Below are 24491 nucleotides of genomic sequence, written 5' to 3'. Positions count from 1 at the left end.
AAAATTCTACTCTGAAACAAAAAGGTTTGCATACATTTTTGCAGAAAAGAAACTGAGGCCATAAAGTGAAACATCAGCAGGGGCTTGATTTTAGAACATCTGACCTCCAGAATTATAAGATAATAAATTTGTATTGTTTCAAGTCACACTGGTGTTAATCTGTTACAGCAGCCACACGAAACTCATTCAATGACTTTATATAGCACTCATGTGGCATGTATGGAAGGCTGCTGAAGGGCAGATAAGCTCAGGGGCTGTGGGATCATCTTCCCTTCAAAGGGAGACTGAACAGGCATTGGGACAATCATGCAGTGAATTCCTGAAGGGAGGAAGCCTGTGTCCTGAGCTACACTTGACACCAGGGTCAGCAGAGCTTGTGGAGTGAAGAGGGAGTAGGAGGTGGGGAGGATGGGGGAAGCAAACACTGAGCCTGAGCCGGAGGCCAAAGGGCAACATCACCAAACAGGAGGACAGAGGCCTAAGTAGGGAGAAGATCAAAAGCCAGAGTCTGAGGCTAGAAGATAAAAGGGCCAGGGAGATAAGGGCAGGGGGTAAATGGTTGGAAGTGCAATTTAGGGTGGCATCTGGATGAGCCCGAGGGCTGCTGTCCACAAGCAGCCTCTACATATCTTGACCCGCCCTCCTCACTGCTTCTTTCCTATGTCCTCACAATGGAGAATGGCTCCACTCTCCATGTAGCCCATATCAGGAACCTGGGAGTCATGTATAAAACCCCACCCTCTCCCTCACCTCCTACATTTGCTAGAAATCTGAGAAATCTGAGGTGGCCTGGGCAAAGCTGGCTTTGGTTTTCTTCTGAGGATACTCTTCATGCAAAAGCAACAAAAGCAATATCCAATCCACAGAATATTATTTCCTACTTCTTAATTTGAAGATATTAGGCTAGAACAATGTCTAGTTCATTTTCAAATGCCATCTTGTAATTGATTTGAATTGAGCAGATCAGCAGCTCTTTATGCTTTTCTACTCTATGCAAGAATGAGAGGCACAGTTTACCAGATAGAGGAGTGTGGGACTCTGTGATAGACCAAATTCTAAGATGGCACCAAAGATTCCCATCTTCTGGTGTACACACCCTGTATAATCTTCCCACCTTGAGAATGGGTGGGATTTATGAGTACGATGGGATTTCACTCCTGTGATTAGATTCCATTATATGTCACAAATGAAGGGACTTTGCAGATGTGAATGAGGTCCTTGATCAGTTGACTTTGAGTTGATCAAAAGGGACATTATCCCGGGTAGGCCTAACTTTTAAAAGAGAGTCCAGGCCTTCCAAGAAGAGAAGGGAGAGATTCAAAGCAAGACACTTTCCTGTTGGCCTTGAAGAAACAATCAGCGATGCTGTGAACTGCCTATGGAGAAGGGACAGCCAACAGGAACTGAGGGCCTCAGTCCTATAACCACAAAGATGTGAATTCTGCCAAGGACCCGCCTGAGCTCAGCCCCAGATGAGAACGCAGCTGGACTGACACATTTTGTAGCCTTGTGAGACCCTAAGCAGAGGATCCAGCGAAGCCATGCCTGACTCCTGACCTAAGGAAACTGGGAGACAGTAAATATGTTGATTTAAGCTGCTAAATGTGTAGTAATTTGTTACACAGCAATAAAAAACTATTATAGGCACCATTTACTATATGAAGAAATGAGGGGCGTGAATGATCCCAGGCAGGCCATCCTAGATCAGCAAGCACCCCCACCGTCCAGTCCGCTTCCCTTCCTGGGAGGACTGCTGGGAGAAAAAGAGAGTTCACATTCCTTCCAGGTGTCTAATGTGGGCCTTTCTTAAGCAAAGAAAATTGGCCATTTTGAACACCACAGGTAATTAAGCATCCGTGCTAAACCACAGGTGGCTGCCAATAGTTGTAATTACCTTCATCTTCTAACAATCTTGAGGTTTTAAAACTACTCAACAAGGAAGGAGTGGGAAATGGCATGTTGGGAGAGTTGATTGGCCTGGGCGAACCATTCCAGCTCAGTTTTAAAGAACGCTCCAGAGGATGGTGCAGCGAGCCGAAGCAGCCCCCTGATCCCCTCCTGATCAGAAATGAAGCTATAGATTCCTCTAGTAGTCATTCGGACGGCTGGAAACTCGGTTTCACGATCGCTTGGTGATTGCCAGATCCCCGAGGAAGAGTAAATTGCTTATAACTGTTTATTGTCCTCTCGTTACTGCTAGGATGTCTACGCAGATACTTTGAGTGTGGCCCAGACTGTGTGATCTGGCTCCTGACCAGCTCCAATCTCAAACCACCTTTTCTCTGTCACTCTACACTGTGGCCACAGTGAATTTTGTTCTGTGTCTTCGGCACGTCATGCCCACACATGCCTCTGAGCCTTTACCCAGGGCTTATTCCTGTGCCTGGAACACTCTCTGAGCCCACTCTTCACTGGTACTCTCCCTCGTCCTCTTCCAGTCTCGGCTTCCCACGGCTTCTACAGGAAGGTCTTCCCTGATTTCCAGACTTGCTGGACTTTTCAAAACCCTTTTGTGAAATAAGAAACATATATACAGTCTCTGTCTCAGTTCCCGACAGAGATGCTAAAACCCTTGTAATTTTCTAAATAATAACAGCACTAGGAGCATCTTTGGCTCTATTGAAGCGACTCTGGGTGGGCTCCTGGATGGTTCCGGTCACTAGAAAGACCAAGCCATGATGAGATGCTTGCAATGTTCACCCCTCTCCAACTTCTCCAGAGAGGGAAGAGGGGCTAGGAAGAGAGTTAATCATTCATCATGCCTACGTGAGGAAGCCTCCATAAAAATCCCAATAGTGTAGGGTCTTAAGAGCTTCAGGTTGGTGAACACGGCCAAATATTGGGAGGGTGACGCACCCCAACTGCACAGGGACAGCAGCTCCTGTGCCAGGAAGCCTCCCAGACCTCACTCTATGCATCTCTTCACCTGACTGTTCACCTGCTTCCTTTATCACATCCTTTAATAAGCTGGTAAACCTACGTAAGTGTTTTCCTGAGTTCTGTGAGCCGCTCTAGCAAATTAATGAAACCCAAGGATGGGGTCATGGGAACCTCCTATTTGTAGCCAAATCAGACAGAAGTTGTGGGTAACTGAGGATCACTACTTGCGATTGGCATCTGAGTGGAGGGGCAGTCTCATGGGACTGAGCCCTTACTCTGTGGAATCTGACACTATCTCCAGGTAGATAGTGTCAGAATCGAGTTAAACTGTAGGACTCAACTGACGTCATGAAGAACTGCTTGATGTGGGAAAAAACTTCCACACAGTTGGTGACCAGAAGCGTGAGAGGGGAAGCGTTCTGTGTGAGGAGTAAAGGGGACACAGGTGGAAAACTGAGGTGTTTCCAGTCCACCTTTATAGCATGTACTGCGGTGTGTAGTGATGTGTTTATTATTATTATTGACACCTGGCATCAAGGGCTAACAAGTCCTCTGTTCTGATCCAGGTTGATTTAGCAAACATTGAGCCCCCTGTATGCAAAGTTTGCCCTCTGTCCTGGACGGGGAAGGGGGGTTCGGAGATGAGGTTCCTGGTCCTAGACGGGGGACCCTCCCCAGAGTCCTCACTGCTTCTATCTCAGCTCACATCCCCCTGACCCGTCATCCCGAATTCTGCACCAGTTTCAGCCCGTCCCTTGGCACCCCAAGGCCTTTAGGGTAAAGTCCAAACTCCCGGCTGGTGTGACCTTCCGTGATCGGCCCCTGCTGCCTCCTCGGCCCTGACTCCCCTAAGCCCTGCTCACTCCAGCGAGCCTCACTTTCCAGCCTCCAGGCCTCTGCCCATCTTGCTCCCTTTTCTCAAACACCATTTCTTCCCCTTGCAGATCCATTCATACATGTTACCCTTAGGGACTCAGTTTGAGGCATTGCCTCCACTGGGAAGCCCTCTGTGCTCTCTTAGATGGGTAGCTCCAAACACCCTCCACAGCAATCCTGGCAACACTGTAAGGTGACATTTACCCTGGTTTCTCCCACTATCCTCTGCTCCCTGAGCCCACAGTGGAACCTCCTTTGTGTCTTTACCTACTAGGGACCAAGTATGGCCACGCCGAAAGCAGGTGTTCAGAGAGAGCTTGCTGGATGAGAGAGCTGAAGAGCTCAAGGGTCGGAACCTAGGAGCGAGCCGCTGGAGGTGGTGGAGTGGAAGAGAGGTTTTTCACCTGCTCTAGGGTTCCATGAAGTCGTAAAAATATAGACCCCAAGTGTCATGATTTAAAGCCTTAAAATGGAAGCAAGCCCCCAGATTCTGACGTCCTAGTCTGAAAAGCTAGAAGGAAACTTGCCCTCTACTCACGGCCACGTGAAGCAGGTGCCAGGGACAAAAGGCTGCTCATTACTTCTAGCGACTGCCTCTCCCGCTGGATTGTAAACACCGAGAAGAAGCCATGTCTTTCGAAATCCCAGCTCCTAGCATAGCGCCTCCTCTAAAGAGAAGGCCCAATTTCCCTGCTGTTTTGGATAAACGGAATGTGAACAGACAGTATTTGGCACACATTCTCCTGCAATGTGTTAAATGTGTGTGTGTATTTATGTTAAATTATAAATGTGTTATGTACATGTGTATGAGAGAGATATATACTTTAAATGCTACCAAACAAACCCCATGCTGAATCCTTCAATAACATGATAAACCCAATTTTGGGGGGTTTTCACAGTCTCTTAGTATAGGTGCCTGCCATCTCTTGCGTGGATGATTAAAAAAAAAATCCTCAAGGATCCTTCTGCCTCTGATATTCTTATTGAACTCAGTACATCTCCATTACTGTAGCCACAACTGGCTTTTTAAAACATGCAGTTGATTGTGTCTCTCCAGAGCTTAGAAATGTCTTATATTTCCTTTGTTTTTAAAGGGATCGTGTCTAAGCTCTTGAACATGGAACACGAAGAGTTTCATGGCCTGGCCCCTGATGACCTTGCTGGCCTCCTCTCTCCTCGTGCTCCACTGTGTACCATCCTTTACACGCTCAGAAGTACCCAGCACTCCACAAACCATGGTGCGTTTTCACCCCTCTTTGCCAGTGCTGTTTACTTTGATATTCCCCACCTTCTCCTCCTCCTCCTCCTTTGAGTAATCCTGAACGTTGTCAAGAGGCAGTTGCAGCTTCTGTCCCTCTTGTACTGAAAAACCCGAATCTGGAAGAATGCTTTGGGCTGCAAGTGACAGAAAGCCTGACTCAAAGTGGCTCCAAAAATAAGAGGTTTGTTATCTCACTTAAGAAAATCAATGTCAAGGCAATTCCATGGTTAATTCAACACTGAAGTGGGCCACAAAAGACCTGGGTTCTTTCCAGCTTTTTGCTCTGCTGTCTCCAGTGTGGCTTTTGTCCCCAAGTTTGTTCAGCAGACCTCTCCTCACAAGCCATGGATAGAATTGTTTATAATCAGTCCATGTCTATACTAGTGCATCAGTCAGGGTTTTCCAGAGAAAAAGAACCAATAGAATGTGTGTGTATGTGTGTGTGTGTGTAGGTGGAAGAGAAAGAGATTTATGTTAAGGAATTGGCTTATGTGATTGTGGAGACAGACAAATCTAAAATTTGCAGGGTAAGCCAGCAGGCTGGAGACCCAGGGAAGAGCTGATATTGCAGCTCGAGGCCAGAAACTTCTGGAATCACAATTCCCTCTTCCTTGGAGGACCTCAGTCTTTTTCTTGTAAGGACTTCAACTGATTGGACAAAGCTCACCAGCATTATGGAGGGTAATCTGCTTTACTCAGTCTACTGACACAAATGTTAATCTCATCTAAAAGATATCTCCACAGAAACATCTAGAATAAGGTTTGACCCAATATCTCGGTACTGTGGACTAGCCAAGTTGACACATAAAATTAGCTATCCTGAAGTTGATGATGAAATCAATCACTGTCAAGAAAGAGACTGAAATCTCCGTGATTGGTATAGATATTAGCGAAGAGTAACCTTCTGGGGCTGGGGAGGGGCTCTTGCCCTGAGCACATGGCTGTGTGGGGGGTGAATGCGCAAACAAAACTGGGATTCTGCCTGCATGGCAGACTGTGGTTATGGATAGGGTTAGATGAAGATGCGGATTTGAGGAGATAAACGACAAAATCTGTTAAACACCAGGCAGCAGAATCACAATACTTTGTGGATTCCTTTACATGTTCTATAAACCCTACTAAAGCCCTTGTGATACTGAGTCATGGATGATGGCTTACTTTCCTCTTTAGATTATGGATTCACCCTGATTAAGAATCATGTATCAGTTACCTCTTTATCAACAGCCACATGCGTGGTGCTTGGCATGAGGTGGCTACTCTGTAAGTGCCACTGAATTGACCAAAGTGGGATATTCTGGTGCTAAATAAACCTTGTGCTTGCCATTGCTATAGAAATCATATATTTCTATCTACCACAAGCTTTGTTGAAGTCACAGATTCACAATTATTATGCCAACTGACCACTATTTCTAGGTACTCTTATAAAGAACTTATGGGACAATAAAACTTGTCCAAATAGTCTAATCATATGAAGTTCTCTTCTCTTTCATACATCCAGAACCCGAAAAAAAATCCCAGTGGCAAAGAGAAGAACACTCTTAACCTTATACTCAGTACTGATAATAGCAGATAAAGGGTCCATGGTTTGCCCTAAGCTCCATCTCAGATAAACTAAGTCATCTGGAGACTGTCAGATGTTAGAGCCTCAGGTCAAATTACTTAACTTAAAAATTCTCATAATTCTCATCTTTTTTAATTGGATGGGGCTTCCAAAAGTTTAGGAAGTGAAATTATCATATAATTTCTCCTTTACTAGTCTTCTTTACCAGGAAGCCAAAGAGCTTCAGGACTGTTAAATGCAGAGGATGATAAAGTCACCTCTCGGTTGGCCCCCGTGTAGAGACCTGTTGAGTTTACAAATTCAAGGAACATGTAATAAGCACCTTCCATGTTCTAGGCATCATGAGAGACCTGCCCTTGGATTATTACATTTTCCAGTTTATAACCTTTTCTCCAGCAGTTCTCAATGACATCTGACATGTACGGACTCGCGCCATGAACCAGGCATTACCCTAAACCCCTTACCTGCATTATGCAATTTAATCCTCACAAAACCTCCTGAGGCTGATTTAATCCTTATCTCCATTTTAACAGATGAAGAAGCCGGGGGGCTGAGAGAGGGTAGGCAACTTGCTGACAGCACACAGGAAGCCGTAGAACCCAGACTCAGCTCCAGGTCTGTCTGACTCGAGGCCACGCTCAGACTTCTATACCTTCCTGCTCCCCAGGTAGCAGGTTTTACACTTATTAACTCATTTAAAGCTGTGTATGAGGGAAAGTCAAACTCTTTTAAATCAACACATAAAGGAAAGATAAAGCTTTTTTCCTGTACTTGTTTTAGAAGCAAGAGCCAACTCAAAACTTGAACACCTAAAGAAAAATGTGTCAACAGATGGGAAAACATCAAAAAAAGTGGGACAGAAAAACAAAATTTTGCAGTGCCTATTCAGTGCTTATCCACGAGAATTTCAGTCACTACAGAGGCCAGTATTAGTTTAACAAGACTCATTATAACCTGGAGGGAATGCCCTTTGTTGCTCTAATTCCATAATCACAGAGCACAAGAATAAAATTATAAATGTCATTTCTGGGATATCTTGAAAATGAGAAGCAGATTCCTCAGAAAAAAATCTATGCATTCTATCCATTGGAAAGAGATGTCCCCAACTGTAAGAATAAAATGCCATGTGTCTATATCACACCATATGAACATAGCTTGTGTCAATTAAGTTGTTATATGATCATTATTAGAAACCTGGTCATTTCTGAGTCAATTAATCAAGTCCAGTTTCTATGCCCACTGGGCCAAGGAAGAAATGTACCATAGTAAATTTATCAAGTTAATAATACCAATTTATGAGGCTATTGGGCAGTCAGCTGGCTTTTTCGTGGGTCACCCACTCTCCCTCACCATGCCTGCTTTCATTCTACTGGAAAGCTCCAAGAGCATGTATTCTTGTCCCACAATACACCTGAGAAAAGTGAGGCCCAGAGGGGTTTAGCCACTTGCTTAGCTCTGCACAGCTGATGGAACAAACTCTACAGAAGGACAGGAAAAAAGACATAGCCACCAAGAATGGACCAGGTGACCCGGGGGCACTGCTCTTTCCACCCGCCACCAACTACAAAGACCCTGACTGACACTTTGGGCCCTCCGTTCTCAGTGACTAAGTGGGGCCCCTACATTGGCTCCTCCTGAGAGCTTTACCTCTTTCTCTCTCACATCTAAACAGTAAAAGTACTCTGAAATATCTCACTTGCCTTCCCTGCCATCCTTCTCTTTAACCTTCTTGCTCTTTCTTTTGCCCCTCTCCCCACTAAAGTCTTGACGCAGCAGAAGGACGAGCACCATGATTAGAATAAGAGTAAGGGGAAGACAACGACCCTCCATCTTGCTTCTAAACTAAAGTCATGGTTTGTTTCAGTTCTCTCCCCCATGCTGACAGCATCTACTTTGCCTGCTATTTTTAGCTGGTGCTTGGCCTAATCTGCTAAGTCCTGACCATGAATGCTACTGATGTGACATCAGTGACAGCATGCATCCCAGCAAGCCTTGTTGCCACGGTCGGCCTACCCAGATTTCCTGTTCCATTAATGTTAAAAAATGGCTCTTTGTCACTTAACCAAATTCCAGCAAACAGAGCTTCAACCCTCCATCCTCCATTGCCCATTCTTCGACAGAGGCACCTATAGACAGAAGTACCCTGGGACGTAGGCTCAGATGGAAAACGTAGTCTTGGTTATGTTGCCACTCCTTAATAAACTTTCTCTGGATGGATTATTCACCTAACACATAAGTCAGACTATGCTGCCTTTTACAAAACATTCCTTGACATGGAGCAAATGCAAAATTCCAGAAATAATACTATATTTCAGTCAAGTTACTTTCTTAAAAATAAAATAACAAGAATAAGCGTATATTTACCTGGAACAAAGCTTCCCTGGACCACCTCCTTGTATGCCCACCAGCCTTCATGGATTTTTGGTGAATTCTGTTGAGCTAAAGGAAAAACAAGGAAGAGAGACTAAGACAATAGTTGAGCAGTATTGTGTCTTGGCCAAGTAAGAAGGGTGAACATACATAAAATAATCCTTTACCCACAAGTCATACTACAAAATGCAACAGCAATCCCTCCGCCTTCCTTATTTTCAAATAGATTATTAACCTGTAAATATACTCTCATAGAGTTTTATAAAAAGTACTCAAGATATTTCTATCAAAGAGAGACAGTAATTATGTATTTGAGCCCATTTGAATTCCTCTGTCATTTGTCTCTACCTCTGACTCATCTCTTTTTCTCACCTGCTGCTACACACACAGACACAGAAATACACACATGCACAGACACACACACACACCCTCCACTGGAACTGAGGAAAGGAGGCTGATTCCATCCACAAGCCAGGAGAGAACTCTACACATGCGTGGAAATCTTAGGAATGGCGAGGTGGGGAGTTTGCTGAATGGGCTAAGCTAGAAGAGTGATGGTGCAATCAGCCCGCTTTCCTTAGGTCCCAGGAAAATGAAAACAAGAATATAAATAATCGTGGTGAGAGATTTGACATCACAGGGAGAAAGGGTGGAAAGTCCAAGAAATCGGGACACAACAGAGGGGTCTGTGAGTTCCCACTGACAAGACATCAGGATAATCCTTGACATTTGCGACAGCTGATAGGTGAATTTGGGCAATTCCATTACATAGGGGTGTACACCCCAAAGTGCAAAGATCAAACTTGCGTTGATCCCTTTCCTAATTAAATTACAGTCACATTTCAGCTCTCAGTCACATTGGAGGAAAACAAGGTAATTTCGACCATACTTGTAATTTGGCCAGTATATAGCAAATGCTAAACCTTTACTTTAATTTCCTTTCTTTAAGCCTTGTTCTTTTTTCCGTCTCCTTCTTCAGACTCATCATTCTGGATTAGAGAGAATGGTACAAGAAAATGGGTTTGAAAGCAAAGCTTTGTGTTGAGAGAGGATTTGCTAAATTCCTTTAGTTTCCATATGAGCTTCTACTGCTTAACTCCAAGCATCTTCCCATAATACAGAGAAGATACTTCTTCTGCCTACATGTTAAGACCCCTGAGGCTTGCAGCTCTGTGATGAAGGAGGGTTTATGACATAGGATGAAGAAAAGAGAAGCCCACGTCTTCTGGAGCTGACAGTGGCGTTAGGGAATTTTAGAAATCAAGAGAAGAGGGACAAAGAATCTATTTAAGGCTCTGCAAAGGTATCCCTTTTCAAGTTGCCCAGCGCTAACCTAGGGCATGGTTGCATCAAAGCACACTGGATTTCCCAGTACTCTGACTTCCCAGGGGGCATGGATAAAGGCCAGATGTTCCCACAGCCCTTGAGGAAGATCCTGAAGGCAGCTGAGTTGAAAGCCAGTGCATCTGTCCTGGGGCAGCAGGCAAGGGAGAAGTGACCTCAAAGTAGAGGATGGAGAGGTTCTGTCTAGCCACAGAACCAGGTGGAACAGTCAACATAGACTCCAGGTATTTGTAGCAACAGGCAAAGACAAGGAGATCTGAAGTCAGCCAGGAGACCTTTAGGCCTGACCAAGTCAAACCAGATCAAGAATTATATGGTTGCAAAGTTCACCAAGCAGGTGGACAAAAGACACTTGTCTAGAGTTCAGAATGATTCTGATTCTCCTTCTGGGCCTTGGACATTGCAGGATCCACCTTCATCGTCCTTCCCAACTCACTGAAGGGTTGTCATAGGAGTCAGATGCGAATCCCACAGGCTTAGAGATCTGTGAGATGAGATGTCACCTCATGCACTCAGACCCAGTGGCTCTTTTTTGAAACAAATACTTTGTAATGTTCACCTTGATGATAATTAAATAAAATTCATAGACAGTACATCCTACTGAAAAAGAAGGAAACAATTCTGATATTTCACTAAACTTCCTACTAGCTCTGCTGGACATGCAGCATGTTCCAAGCCTGGAAAAGAGACACATTTCTGAAAGCCCAAAAGCAATGAACTAGGACATCACCTAACAGCTTTGCATCAGAGATAGGAATTAATGTTCCTTATCAAAGACAAGAACTTCTGATTTCTATCAAAATTCACACGATTTTATCCAATCAGGATTTTTCCCTGACGTTGAACAATTTAAACCATAAATATAGCCTCTCTTTATTCTCAGAGCCACTTGTTGGGAAGGCCACACTCTTGCACACATTTCACTATTCCAAGTAAGGATCTACATAGCACTCAAAAATTTTTCTTTTACATTAAATTTTTTTTTTACCAAGTTGTTTTACAAGAACTTTTGTTTATAGTATTTATACACATTCATTTAAAAAAAATCAACATAGTGCCTTAGCTATAATATAAAGGAGAAACAAAGGAAAGGTAATTTACAATAATATATATTTCAATACATAAATGCTTAAGCATGATGCACTAGAATTAGGCAAATTATCATCTGCTAGCCAAGGATGGCCCACAGACTGGTTTTGTACCGCCCACGACCTAAGAATGGTTTTACATGTTTTAATAGTTGAAAAAAATCAAAGAATAATTTCTTGTGACATGCGAAAATGATATTAAATGCAAATTTCAGTGTTCATAAATAGTTTTAGTGGAACACAGCCATGCTCCCTTACATATTGTCTATGGCTGCTTTCTCACTACAGTGGCAGAGTTGGAGACTTGCAAAAGAGACCATTTGGCCCACAAAGCCTAAAACATTTCCTATATGGCTCTTGACTGAAAAGGTTTGTTGACTGCTAATTTACACACATAATTTCAAAAAAACGATCAATATAATCAATGTGATGCTTTAACTGTAATGTAAAGGAGAAATGCAAAGAACATAATTCATAATAAAATATATATTTCAATTTGTAAATACTTGGGTATGATGCACTAGAAGATAAAATGAAGAAGTTGGATATTTGATGGCAACAGGTACAAATGATACAGTTGTGTCGCACTGGAGATTTCAGAATCCACAAGTGGTATTGCTCTAGCAGTGTGATGTTTCCCAGATAGGGAACAACTCTTGGCAAAGTTCGGAACAAAATCAAGTACACTTTCCCTTGATTTACACAGTATTTGCATTGCTGAAGAACAGGCTATACCAAAACTACGTAAGAGAGACTTTGCAAAATGGGGTTTGTAGGCTCAGATAAATTAAACAGTTTTTCATCCACTTGAATGTCTGCTGGGACATGGGGCAACTAGTCACTGTTTGGAACTAACAAATTGCAGAGAATAGTCTCTGCCCACCCTCAATTGGCGCTAATAGCCACCTCTTTCATTAAAACAATCTCAACTTGCCCTCACTCATTTCCAAAACACTCCCCCAGGAACAGTGACACCCCTCTTGAAAATCACCAACCTAAAAGGACTATTTGTAGCACTATTTATGTGTGCTGAATGAAATAGGGTGAAATGTCATGTTGGACACTAATCAGAGGATAATGTTTTATCTGTTGGATAAAAGATACATCTTTCCCTATATATCTGATATGTAGGGTCGAGTTCATTTGCTGCCCCACTACGTATTCAAATATTTTTTCTACTTTTTCCTGCTTTTTTCTACTTTTCCTTATATTTGACCATATCCTTAAGAAATTATCATTTCCACCAAAGAATAAAGCAGTGAGGAAAAATGAGAAAGCAAAGATGCTTGCTCTTAAGTTGGCAAAAAGGGAAAGCTAATTCTAATACAATCCTAAATGAAATGACAAAGTTTCCAGACTTTTAGATAAATTCACGTTCTTTCTCTCTCCTCTTTCTCTCATATGCTTGAGTGCGTACACACACACACACACACACACACATACCCCATAAGAAAGGCCTATCCAGTCTGACCAAGGCATCAATTTAAGAAATGTCATTTAAAAGGTAGAAGACGAAGAAGTCCCTGGATAATTAAGAGTGCTGCAATTGAGAAAAGTCTCACGAAAGCCTCGGTTCCACCTAGACAGTTGCAAAACACTTTGCTCTCTCTTCATCTCCTGTCACTGCTTCCTCAGCTATCCCATCCATTCAGAAACGGAGTTATGTAAGATTTTAGCAGCCGGCAAGACAAGGAGACCATCTGAATAAGGTCTGTTATAATGATAGAACTGTGGAGTTTCTGTTAGCTTTCTGTGACATGCATTGTGAAGGATCCAAATTCACCCTACAAATATCGATCAGCCTGAGCAGGGCCCACTTGATGTCTATCAATTACAAAATATGCTACCTGCAGGCTAGAGTTGAAGAAAATGAAGGCATTTTATGTAGTATGTTTTTGAATGCCCTTGCATGCCCAGACTGGCCTGATATTGTTTCACAATTTGGAAAGACAGGACAGCACAGTTAAAAGGCACCTCATTTAAAGTTCTTCAGTACAGTAGTACCCCTAATCCATAGAGGATAGTTCCAAGACCCCCAGTGGATGCCTGAAACCATGGATCATACCAAACCCTATATTCACTATGTTTTTTCCCATACATACATATTTGAAGTGCGACAGCAAAACTAGCACAAATTTCTTTTTCCTTCTTCAGAGTTTCACGGCTAGAAGATTCGTTCTTAGCAACCTCAGCACACGATTTTATTCTTAATTCGAGAACTTTCATCTTTTCACTTAAAGGAAGCACTTTACGACTTCTTTTTGGCATATCCAAATTGCCAGTATCATTACTCTTGTGTCTGAGCCATTATAAAGTAAAATAAGCATTACTTAAACAGAAGCGCCACGATACGGAGACAGTTGATCTGATAACTGAGAGGGCTACTAAGTGACTAACAGACAGGTAGCTTTTACAGTGTGGATCCGCTGGACAAAAGGATGATTCGTGTCCTGGAGAGGACAGGGCCAGAGGGTGTGAGATTTCATCATGCTACTCAAAACGGCATGCAACTTAAAACTTATGAATTGTTTATTTATGAAATTTTCCATTTACTATTTTCAGACTGCAGTTGACCGTGGGTAACTGAAACCATGGAAAGTGAAACTGTGGATAAGGGGGGACTGCTGTTCTACCAGCAGCTTTTTTGCGATAGAGCACTAAGAGAAGTACTGGATTTCCATTTATCGCCTCCCAGCCAGATCCTCTATAGTCATCTGTTGTTTACATCTGGTTTCCAGTGAGCGGAGAGCCAATGGAGAATTCCTCAGAGCAAACAGGTGAACAGAAAGCAGCCTTAGCTTCCAGTGTTCTCTGCTTCCCTTTGCCAGTGGATCAGGATTCTTTACTCAACATGCAATCAGCCCCCGGGGAAAATCCAGGTGTCTAATCAAAAAAATTGTGTTGACAATAAAAGCTGTCATTGCTGCCAGATGAGGAGATATACATAGCAAGGGCCCCTCTCTTGATAATAAAGAAAACATATTTCAGTTTTATTTTCTTTTTTTCATTGTGGAAGGTTAAGAACTTGTGAGTTTCAAAAGAAAAGTCAGAATCTCAGGATTTAGAAAGAGACACACATTGCTCCAATCTCTTCTTGGACATACAAGGAAACTGAGGCACAGAGAAGGGATGCCACTTAAAAATGTATGGTGTCTTAGAACAAGAGTCAGCAAACTTTTGCTGTAAATGGCCAGAGAGTAAATATTCTAGGTCTTGAAGACCATAAGGTCTTTGTCCCAGCTACTCAACTCTGCCACTGTAGCACAAACGCAGCCATAGGCAATATATAAATGAATGGGTGTGGCTGTGTGCCAACACAGTTGTATTTACAAACACAGACAGGGATGGATTCGGCCTGTGGCAGGGAGCACTCTGCTGATTCCTGTCTTAGAGCCGGAAAGGATTTTTGTCATCTAGTTCTGCTTCCTACTCAAATTTTTAGAAATGAGCTACTTTAAAGAAAAAATCAAAAAGATTTTGTAAACATATGAGTTTCCAATTACATGTAAATGGTGTCTGATCAATAAGCACCAGAGAAAGCAAGGGGAACACTAAATCTTTTCCAGACTTCCGGAAATTGGTTACCAAAGTCTACATAAAATTCAATATGGCCCCCTCCCCACCCCATTTCCACTGGGCTAAACCACCAAAGCTGGAGGTGCCTCATATAAACACTGCGCACAACCCCATGCTGAGTTTTTCAAACCAGCCATAAGGGACCTGACTGATTCCTGGAAGCCCTTTTATCCCTCCCACAAGTCTGTAAAGCATGTCGACTCTTGGGAATCTCATCTGTTTCCATAGATAAATAAATTATATTTCACATGCTAATTCTTTCATGTCATTTTGAGGTTAACTTTTACACTCTATTTATACATATATTTCGATCCCTATCATTAGCTGCAAGACAGAGTTAAGTAGCTTAAGTAACTTAGATTCAGAGAAAGCCCAACTGTGAAACACTTCCATGTGGAAATTATAGTGCTGTCTTGACCTGGTGGAAAACGAAAATCAAGAACGACTGAGTGCACCCTGGTGTGGTGGGGAAGGGAATCGAGCAGAGGGGCCAGAGGAGCCTCAAAGGGATCCAGGAGGAGAAGGGAGATTGCTTAATAAAACTCTGTCAGTCAAAATGCACCCAACTGTAAGTGTGCACATTGCAAAAATGCGCTTCTAAGCCCTGGGTCAGTACAATTATACCCGTGCCAGGTGGTTTATGACCAGCAAAGATGGAGCCAAATACAGAGGAGTGGTGGTTAGAGCACATGTGCTGCTGGGGTACTTGTTTTTAATGTGATAATAGGAGATCTGAACAGTTATTTCCCTGAGAAACTGCTTTTCTCTGCCTGAGGACGTAACTCAAGGAAGGAGGGACTGAGGCTATTAGATCAGGAGAACACTGGGTGTTGGCAGGTGAAGAAAGTCCTGTTTACATTGGATGCAGGATGCCAAGTGTCATATCCCCAGGACATCACTTATTTCCCTTTAATGGCCAGTTGTGCCCTCGCCATGGGAAGCAGGAACTTTGAGAAGAGCATGGATCACCAGAGGAAACCTAAATGACCACCCCAGTGCACTGCATGGCACCCACTGGACCTGCCGCGGTAATACTCTTGCCCAAGTGCTTGACTTATGTCACCGGGTAGGTCTCTCCTTCCTCTGTGCCCCCTTGATATTATGTGTTATCCTACATCTTAGCATTTAGACAGTGCCCCACACTTCTCTGCTTCCATGTCTTTCTTTCACACTAAACCATAACGTTCTTGAGGTCAGGGAATGTGTCTTCTTTTGAAATCCCATTATTTATGCAAAGCTTGGTACATAAGAGGTGCCCAGTGAAAGTTACATGGATGGATGAAAAATGCTGTAGTCATATATTATATAAACTTGCGGTCCAGCTCGAACAGTCTTTGGGAGATTTTAGTCTATTTCCAAAGACTTGTTGGTGTGATGCCTGTATCTGTGGTCAGTGGGAATGTGGACAAAAGCATTTTCAAGGTGGTTGACAGGCCCACACTCACTTGACAGATGGAAGAACACCAGGAGCTGACACTCCGCCTGGGGAAATCAAAGCCACAGCAAACTCTTATTTGGCTCATGTGTTTCATTTAAAAGTATAGGGGGCGGGGCTGGCCCCGTGGCCGAGTGGTTAAGTTCACGCACTCCGCTGCAGGCGGCCCAGTGTTTCGTTGGTTCGAATCCTGGGCGCGGACATGGCACTGCTCATCAGACCACGCTGAGGCAGCGTCCCACATGCCACAACTAGAAGAACCCACAATGAAGAATACACAACTATGTACCGGGGGGCTTTGGGGAGAAAAAGGAAGAAAAAAAAAATCTTAAAAGTATAGGGGGAATGGGAGGAGGGAAATGCCATAACTGAGAGTATTTACATCTCTGCCATTCTTTACTTTTTCTAAAGTTGTGGGACAAGTTTGAAACTCATGTCTCTCCCTGCACCTTCTGTCACCCCCCACTTACCATAAAAACCTGACAGAACACTCAGATCACCAAGGATTGCACTGGCTAACTGGGTGACAGAGTGACTGTTCCAAACACAGAAGATGGATATAAGCTAGAATCACCTCACACATTGGGCCAGACACAAGCAAGGTGATATCAAAATTTTATTTGCATTGGAAGATAAAGAAAGAAAATAATTGGTGGTGAAGCAGTCGGTATTACTTTCACTTAAAAGGCGTAGAATGAGATCACGGCTAAGAAGTCCAAAGGCAGCTGGAGTTGAAAATCAACAGGAAGAAAGTCCCTAGCATGGCTAACATGATTCCTACCCTAGTATTCCAGAATCTCTGCAGTTTGGATTCACTACTCATTCTGATCTCATTTCTCATAATCTTTACAAAATTTCTGTTCTACCTGCTGTCCCCAAGTATATCACACTTGTTACTCCCTCCACACCTTTGCTTTAGCCTTTTTCTCCCCCACAATTCTCTCTTTATCTACTTCTTCTTGACTAGTCTTACTCAATTCTCAAAGTCCTTTCCAGAAACTTCTCCTGATCATTCCAGTTCCATTGTAATTACTGACTTCCCTGAATTTCAGATCTTTAGAGTCTATTCCTCATTTGTCACTTTCACTAATTCAACAAACATTTATTGAGTTCCTACAACTGTCAGGCAGTGTTCTACACATTGACAATACAAAGTTCCTGTTTTCCAAGAACTCACGTTCCATTGGTGGAGGCAGAAAAAAAGCAAACAACTAAATTAAACCATAAGGAGAATATTACATAGAGAAAAGTCTTCTGCAGTATAATTAAAGAGGGTGAGATAATAGAGAGTGACTGGAATGACACATTAGATTGTGTGACAGTGATGGCCTCTGAGATTATGATACTTAAACTGAGATTCAAATGACAAAAAAAAAATCTGACCTTATGAAGATCAACAGAAATAGTATTTTCAGGTGGATTGACTGACCCTAAGAAGGCAGGAAGGAATTTGGTTCTTTTAAGAAACATAAAAGTGGCCATTACGGGTGAACTATAGTGTATGCATGGGGAGAGAGGTTCAAGTGGGTCAACGTTCAAGGCCTGACGATATAAGTAGTAGTCCAGGAGAAAGATAATGGTGGCTTCAACTAGGAGAGTGTTGGTGAAAACAGAAGTGGATGGACCCTGTATGTTTTAGAGGAAGAGTGAATAGGACACGCTGATGGATTGGATGAGGGAAGTTAAAGACCATGGATCAAAGATAACTACCATTTTTTTTTGGCCTGAGGCACTAGATGTTAACCATTATTGAGATGACAAGGGAGACTGGGGGAGGAGTAGCTTTAGAGCAGGAAGTGAAGTCAAGATTCCATCTGAGATGGCTAGTGAGCATTTATGGGGAGATGGCAAGCGGGCGGTTAGAAATAAAATGAGTTCTGAGGAGAGGTCAAGATGAGATCTCTGTTTTTGATCTTTTGACATATAAATGATATCTAAAATCACGAATTTAGAAGAGGTCACCAAGAAAGATGTGAAAATTTATAGAGAGAGACCAAAAGAGACATGGAATAGAGGGATGTTCAATATTTGATGTTGAATAGAGGAAAAAATCCAAAATGAGAATGAGAGGAGAAGCCACTAAGGTTGGAGAAAAAAAAGAAACAGGAGAGAAAATAGTAGTCTGATGTCATTCTTTTTTCTTTATTTACTTTCTCTCTCTCTCTTTCTCTGTGTGTGTGTATATATATATACATATATGTGTGTGTGTGTGTGTTATATATATAGAATATATTATGTTCTGTATGTATTATAGATAGAACATATATATGGACATTAATAAACTTTTTATATTAGAATAGTTTTAGATTAATAGAAAAATTACAAAGATGGTATGGAGAGTTCTTATGAGTCTCCTTTATTAGTGACATCCTCCATTAGTAGATTTGTCACAATTAATGAACCAGTATTGATATATTATTATTAATTAAAGTCCACACTTGATTCAGATTTCCTATGTTTGTTGTTTCTTCTTTTTGAGGAAGATTAGCCCTGAGCTAACTACTGCCAATCCTCCTCTTTTTGCTGAGGCTGAGCTAACATCCGTGCCCATCTTCCTCTACTTTATACGTGGGACGCCTACCACAGCAAGGCTTGATGAGCGGTGCTAGGTCCACACCCAGGATCAGAGCCAGTGAATCCCAGGCCACTGAAGTGGAGCACGTGAACTTAAGCACTAAGCCATCAGGCTGGCACCTCCATTCTTTTTTTTTTTTTTTTCTGAGGAAGATTAGCCCTGAGCTAACATCTGCTGCCAATCCTCCTCTTTTTTGCTGAGGAAGACTGGCCCTGAGCTAACATCTGTGCCCATCTTCCTCTACTTTATATGTGGGACGCCTGCCACAGCACGGCTTGACAAGCAGTGCACAGGTCTGCACCCGGGATCTGAACTGGTGAACCCAGGGCTGCCAAAACGGAACGTGCAAATTTACCTCCTGCGTCACCAGGCTGGCCCCTCCATTCTTATTTTTAATGTGCACATAATAGTGCGTTTAAAAAACATGCCATAATTTCCCAATTACTCCCTTTCTATTGGTCATTTTGTTGTTTGAATACTGCAATTAACTGTTTCAAGAGCACAGCATCCCCTTCTCCTCCTCTTTTAGAATCTTCCTTTAGCACAGCATGCTAAAATCTGGGTCAAAGGACAAGGCAGAAGCGTACTTGTTAAGTTACTTTGTAAAAAATTTACAGCAACTTGCATTGCCATAGTAATGTGATTATTTGCATTATTATTATTATTATTATCATATTGTATTATTAATAATAAAGTGATTATTATTAAAGGAAAATATTGGGGTAATCTCAAGACAAATAAATAATGATAGAATAATGCTAATCCCTCTAAAAATATTTTTGACTTCTGACATATAGGCAACTAATCTAGAAGCTTGGTAACTCTAATGAATGATTCTCTTCTGGCACAAATTCAGGAGACGAACATTTCATCAAAGTCAGGATACATTTTGTATTTCAATTTTTTTAATATTATTTATCATTTTGGAACCAGGTATAGATGTATTTTCCATAAATATTATAAATCAATTTGGTAGTAGAGTCTATTCACATTTTAAAACGGATGAAACTTCAAACCTCAGAAGATCAAGGCCATGCCCAGGATCAGCTGGCCTCCCGTAAATCACCATGATAAGGAGAATGTGTGTCATATTTAAGAATACTAAAAGGGTATTAATATAATGAATCCATTTCTAAACTACAGTTGATAAACTATTGATAATTCCTAAAATCAATGAGTTAGTCAATTGTGGGATTAATCTCATTCCACACAAAACTTTCAATCACAACGAGTAGCTTTGAATGAGACTAAAATCTCCTCATCTCTCTCCTAAGCTTGAAGTGAGCAAGGCCAAGTCAGATGAAAAGAAACAAGCAGAATCATTAGTGTCTTTTGAGAGGGAGTGTGAAATAATGGAAAATATACAGCAACCTGGAGTTGAATCACAAATTTAGTACTAAATTTTGTGTGACTTTGGGCAAATTATTTCATCTTTTAAATGTTCAGTTAAAAAACAAAAACAGGACCACCCCTGGTGTCCTAGTGGGTAAGTTAGGCACACTGCACTTTGACAGCCTGGGTTAGGTTCCTGAGCCTGGACCTACACCACTCGTCTGTCAGTGGCCATGCTGTGGTGGCTGCTCACATACAAAAAGAGGAAGATTGACAGCAGATGTTAGCTCAGGGCGAATCTTCCTCAGCAAAACAAAAAAAAACCATAAAACACCTCAGTGTCCTTATCTGAAAATTGGAAATAACTGCCTTGAAGGACTATCAAAAGGACTAAATATGCAAATGTATATAAGACAATACTTTGTGCTTAATAAGTGACATCCATTACTTTTATTATTTGATGTCACTGGTGGTGATTTTAGGGTGGTGCAGCCAGAGGCAGAAAGGGAATCTGGCAAAAGATAAAAAGTAGAAAATTGGGGGCCGGCCCCGTGGCCCAGTGGTTAAGTTTGCAAGCTCTGCTTCGGCAGTCCAGGGTTCGGATCCTGGGTGTGGACATGGCACTGCTCATCAGGCCATGCTGAGGTGGCATCCCACATTCTACAACTAGAAGGACCCACAACTAAAATATACAACTACGTACTGGGGGGATTTGGAGAGGAAAACAAAAGAAAGATCGGCAACAGTTGTTAGCTCAGGTGCCAATCTTTCAAAAAATAAAATAAATAAATAAATAAGAAGTAGAAAATTGCTCAGAAAAAGAAACCAGAAACTATGGAACAATTTTACTTGAATCTGGTTGAAATTAAGAAAAAAAAAAAAATCACATCCTCAAGAAGCGTCAATCCACAGTCCATGCTCTAGATTCTCAGCCTGATCATGGAAGGAAAAAGATAGCCCTGCCTGACTGAGGGAGAGTTCAGGAGCTTGAGGGCACTCGTGACGTTTCCAAGTGAAAGCACCATCACCAAGCAACCTGTGGGAACAGAACATGAGACCTGAAGCAGCAAAGCAATGGATTCAGGGAACTCATGCAGGGAATCTGTGCTGTTTGCTGGGACAAAGCCCAACACCCAACGGGCTGCTGGGGAAGCATACAAAATGACCCATTGGAATCAATGAGCCATGATAGGACCAAAGGCCAGAGGCAAATCTTAGACCATGTGGTTTTATTAATTTTCTTCAGCTCAACATCTTTTTGTCCTTCTTTCAGATTCTGATCCACTGAGTATTTGCTGATCACGCACTACATGACTGGTGCTGTCACATACTTTGTCAGTGGTGGAGCCAATGAATGATGAGCACATCTGGGATGTCCAGACAAGCCAAACTGGAGTTCCATAATTTAAACAAAGATGAAAGTAAAGTTTGGAACTTGAATTATCTGGAGAGTTGTAGCTGGAAGACTTGACCATTCTACCCATCTCAGCTACTATTTCAATGAGGATGACTCAAAATTTATATTCCTCATGTGGACTTTTCATTCCAGTTCCATCTGACCTTTTCAGCAGTCCACTAGATAGGGTATCCCTATTTTCCAGGACCTCATGATCACAACCATTGTCTTTTGCCCCTGTGGCAAAGACAGTGCTAAAAATCCCCTGACAGCCACTTTACTCTTCTTCCTTAACAAGAGAAGCCCTTGTTTTAGGAAGAACCATGACTTCTCAGAATAGACTACATTTCCCTACCTCCCTTGTAACTAGGTGTGGACATGTGACTAAGTTCTGGCCAATGAGATGTTAGGGTGTAAGACATCCAAAAAGTGTTAAAGGGAAATGTTATACCTCTTTTCACCCCTTTCAGCATGCTGGAAGGTGGACATGATAGCAAGAGCTGAAGTAGCCCTCTTGAACCATGAAGCCAAAGCCTCCTTTCCAGTAACAAGTCAGAAGGACCTGGGATCCCTATACTGACTCCATTTACAAGAGAGAAATAAACCTCCATCTTAATTGGTATTTTTCTATCACAGGTGAAACTAATTCCAACTGATACACACCCACCTCCAATATCCAAGGAATTAAGACATTAATTCTACTTCTGCTATAGCTCTAATCCATTTTTCTTATCCATTTATACTGCCTAGACATAGGTCTTACACAGAGGCCCTCAATAGTTACGTAAATGGGCGATTACAACTGCCTAATAACAAGACTCCTCATCTCCATGCTCCATGCCGCTGTCCCCACACCTGAACCATTATGAAGATTCTTCTTCCTTGGAGAAATACTCCCGTGTGAAAGATAAACAAACAAACAAACACATAGATAAGAAGAACAGACTGCTGGTTACCAGAGGGGAAGGGGGTAGGGGGAGGGTGAAAGGGGTAAAAGGACACATACGTATGGTGAACAGAAGGAAACTAGACTATTGGTGGTGAACAGTCTATATAGAAACTGGAATATAGCAATGTACACCTGAAATTTACACAATGTTATAAGCCAACATGACCCTAATAAAATAATTTTAAAAAAACAAAAAGAAAACTCTTCCTAAAACAACGCTTTGCTCACATCTTTTACCGCCCCACTGTCCTTTCAAAATTCTTTAATGATTTTCAACTACTTACAAAGCAATGTCCAAACTCACTGACCATCATTCAAGGATCACTACAATAACCCTTCAATGGCTCCCTGTTGGTTACACCATAACGGGCAAGCATCCTAAAAAGGCTTTCAATGCCCTGTGGGGTATGGTTAATTTACTTGCTTTTCAAAACTCACCGTAGTATCCTTTGGGGGTCTTTTCTCTGTGCTCTCATAGCATTTATTATATACCTCTGCCGCATCATATACACTATTTTCTTAAATTACTTCTTCACGGGTTTGTGCTCCTGCCAGAACAGGTGGCCAATAAATATGTTTGAACTGAAGTAAATTTAGACATTTGTTTTTCACTGACTGGTCCTACATCCTAGTCAGACTGAACTGTCTGTTCTTGTTTATGTGTATCATGTTCTCAAGCTATATCTTTTTCCTGGAACATCATTTTCTTCACTGCCTATCCAAAGTAAGTCAATTCTTCAAGTGTCAGCTCAAAGACCACCTTTGCCTTGAAACCTCCATGTTTCCTCCAGTTGGAAGAAAGCTTTATCATCTCTGAAGTTTCTTACCATTTTATGTATAATTTATTTAATTTCCATCCAATTCAATATGATTTGATTCAATGCAATTCAAAAAAGTATTTAGAATGTATTCACTGTATTTCAAGACCTACCCTGGATTTCTATTTTGGAGAAGCTCACAGTTCAATGAGAAAGAGATGTCTTTACTACATCTGAGGCTATTGTTTATGCAATCTATTAGTTAAGATAACGCTAGTGATGATAATGCTAATTTACCTGCTGTAAAGGTTAAAAATCTCAACGGCATAGTACAAGCTTATTTCTCACGAATGTAAAATCCCCAAATCCCAAACTGGTTTTCCTAATTGATGCACAGCTCTCCAAATCACGGCCCAGGCTCCTTCTGTCTTGTGGCTCTGCTACCTGCAACATATGAATTCAAACCACCATACTGTGCAAGTCAGGCCAGAAGGGAAAACAGCCTGGTGACTCTCTTGTAAGTTGCTTTCAAATGATACTCATTACTTCTGCCCACATTTCATTGACTAGAACTTAGCCTCCTGAATATACCTAAATGTAAAGGGGGCCAGGGAAATGTTGTCTAGCTGTGCGCTGACAATGGTGGTTGACTGGATAGAACAAAGCTACGTCTTGTAGAATCCTCCACATTCCACAGTGATACTGAAGAAAATTTGAAAGCTTCCTGTTTCCCTGAGATGGACCAAGAAGCAAGGAAATATGTTTTGGAGAATACATACTAGGGTGACTAAAACTTCTGATTTGCTTCAGATATTCCTAGTTTACCACTGTCCCAATGTAATTATAAATAGGACCCTCTTTTGCTCTCCAAGGTGTCCTAGTTTAGATGATAAATTACATGGTCATCTCTGCACACAGCAGTTTTGTCACACGTAGCTTTAGCCATTTTGAAGAATCTGCCTGTAAGGCATTTAGATTCATATCAGATCATCCACATATTGATGAATATTTCATCGTGTATGTGTATTGCCTAGCCTAAATCAAAAATGTGCACTTTCTTCCTCCCTCTTTCTCCTGCTATCCTCATCAC

General features: G+C 42.0%; 1 protein-coding gene across 1 annotated transcript in view; it reads right to left on the bottom strand.

The window, feature by feature from the left end:
- The window catches only part of CA10 (carbonic anhydrase 10), a 467323-nt gene that overhangs the window by 379851 nt on the left and 62981 nt on the right, over nucleotides 1–24491 (bottom strand). Inside the window, exon 2 of the mRNA XM_046674606.1 lies at nucleotides 8943–9017. Coding sequence (XP_046530562.1) covers nucleotides 8943–9017 — 75 coding nt within the window. The remainder of the gene's footprint in view (nucleotides 1–8942; nucleotides 9018–24491) is intronic.

This window comes from Equus quagga, chromosome 11 (genome assembly GCF_021613505.1).
Source record: "Equus quagga isolate Etosha38 chromosome 11, UCLA_HA_Equagga_1.0, whole genome shotgun sequence".
Taxonomy (NCBI): Eukaryota; Metazoa; Chordata; class Mammalia; order Perissodactyla; family Equidae; genus Equus; species Equus quagga.
Note: the sequence above shows the minus strand (reverse complement) of the source record. Positions and strands in the feature narration are given on the sequence as shown.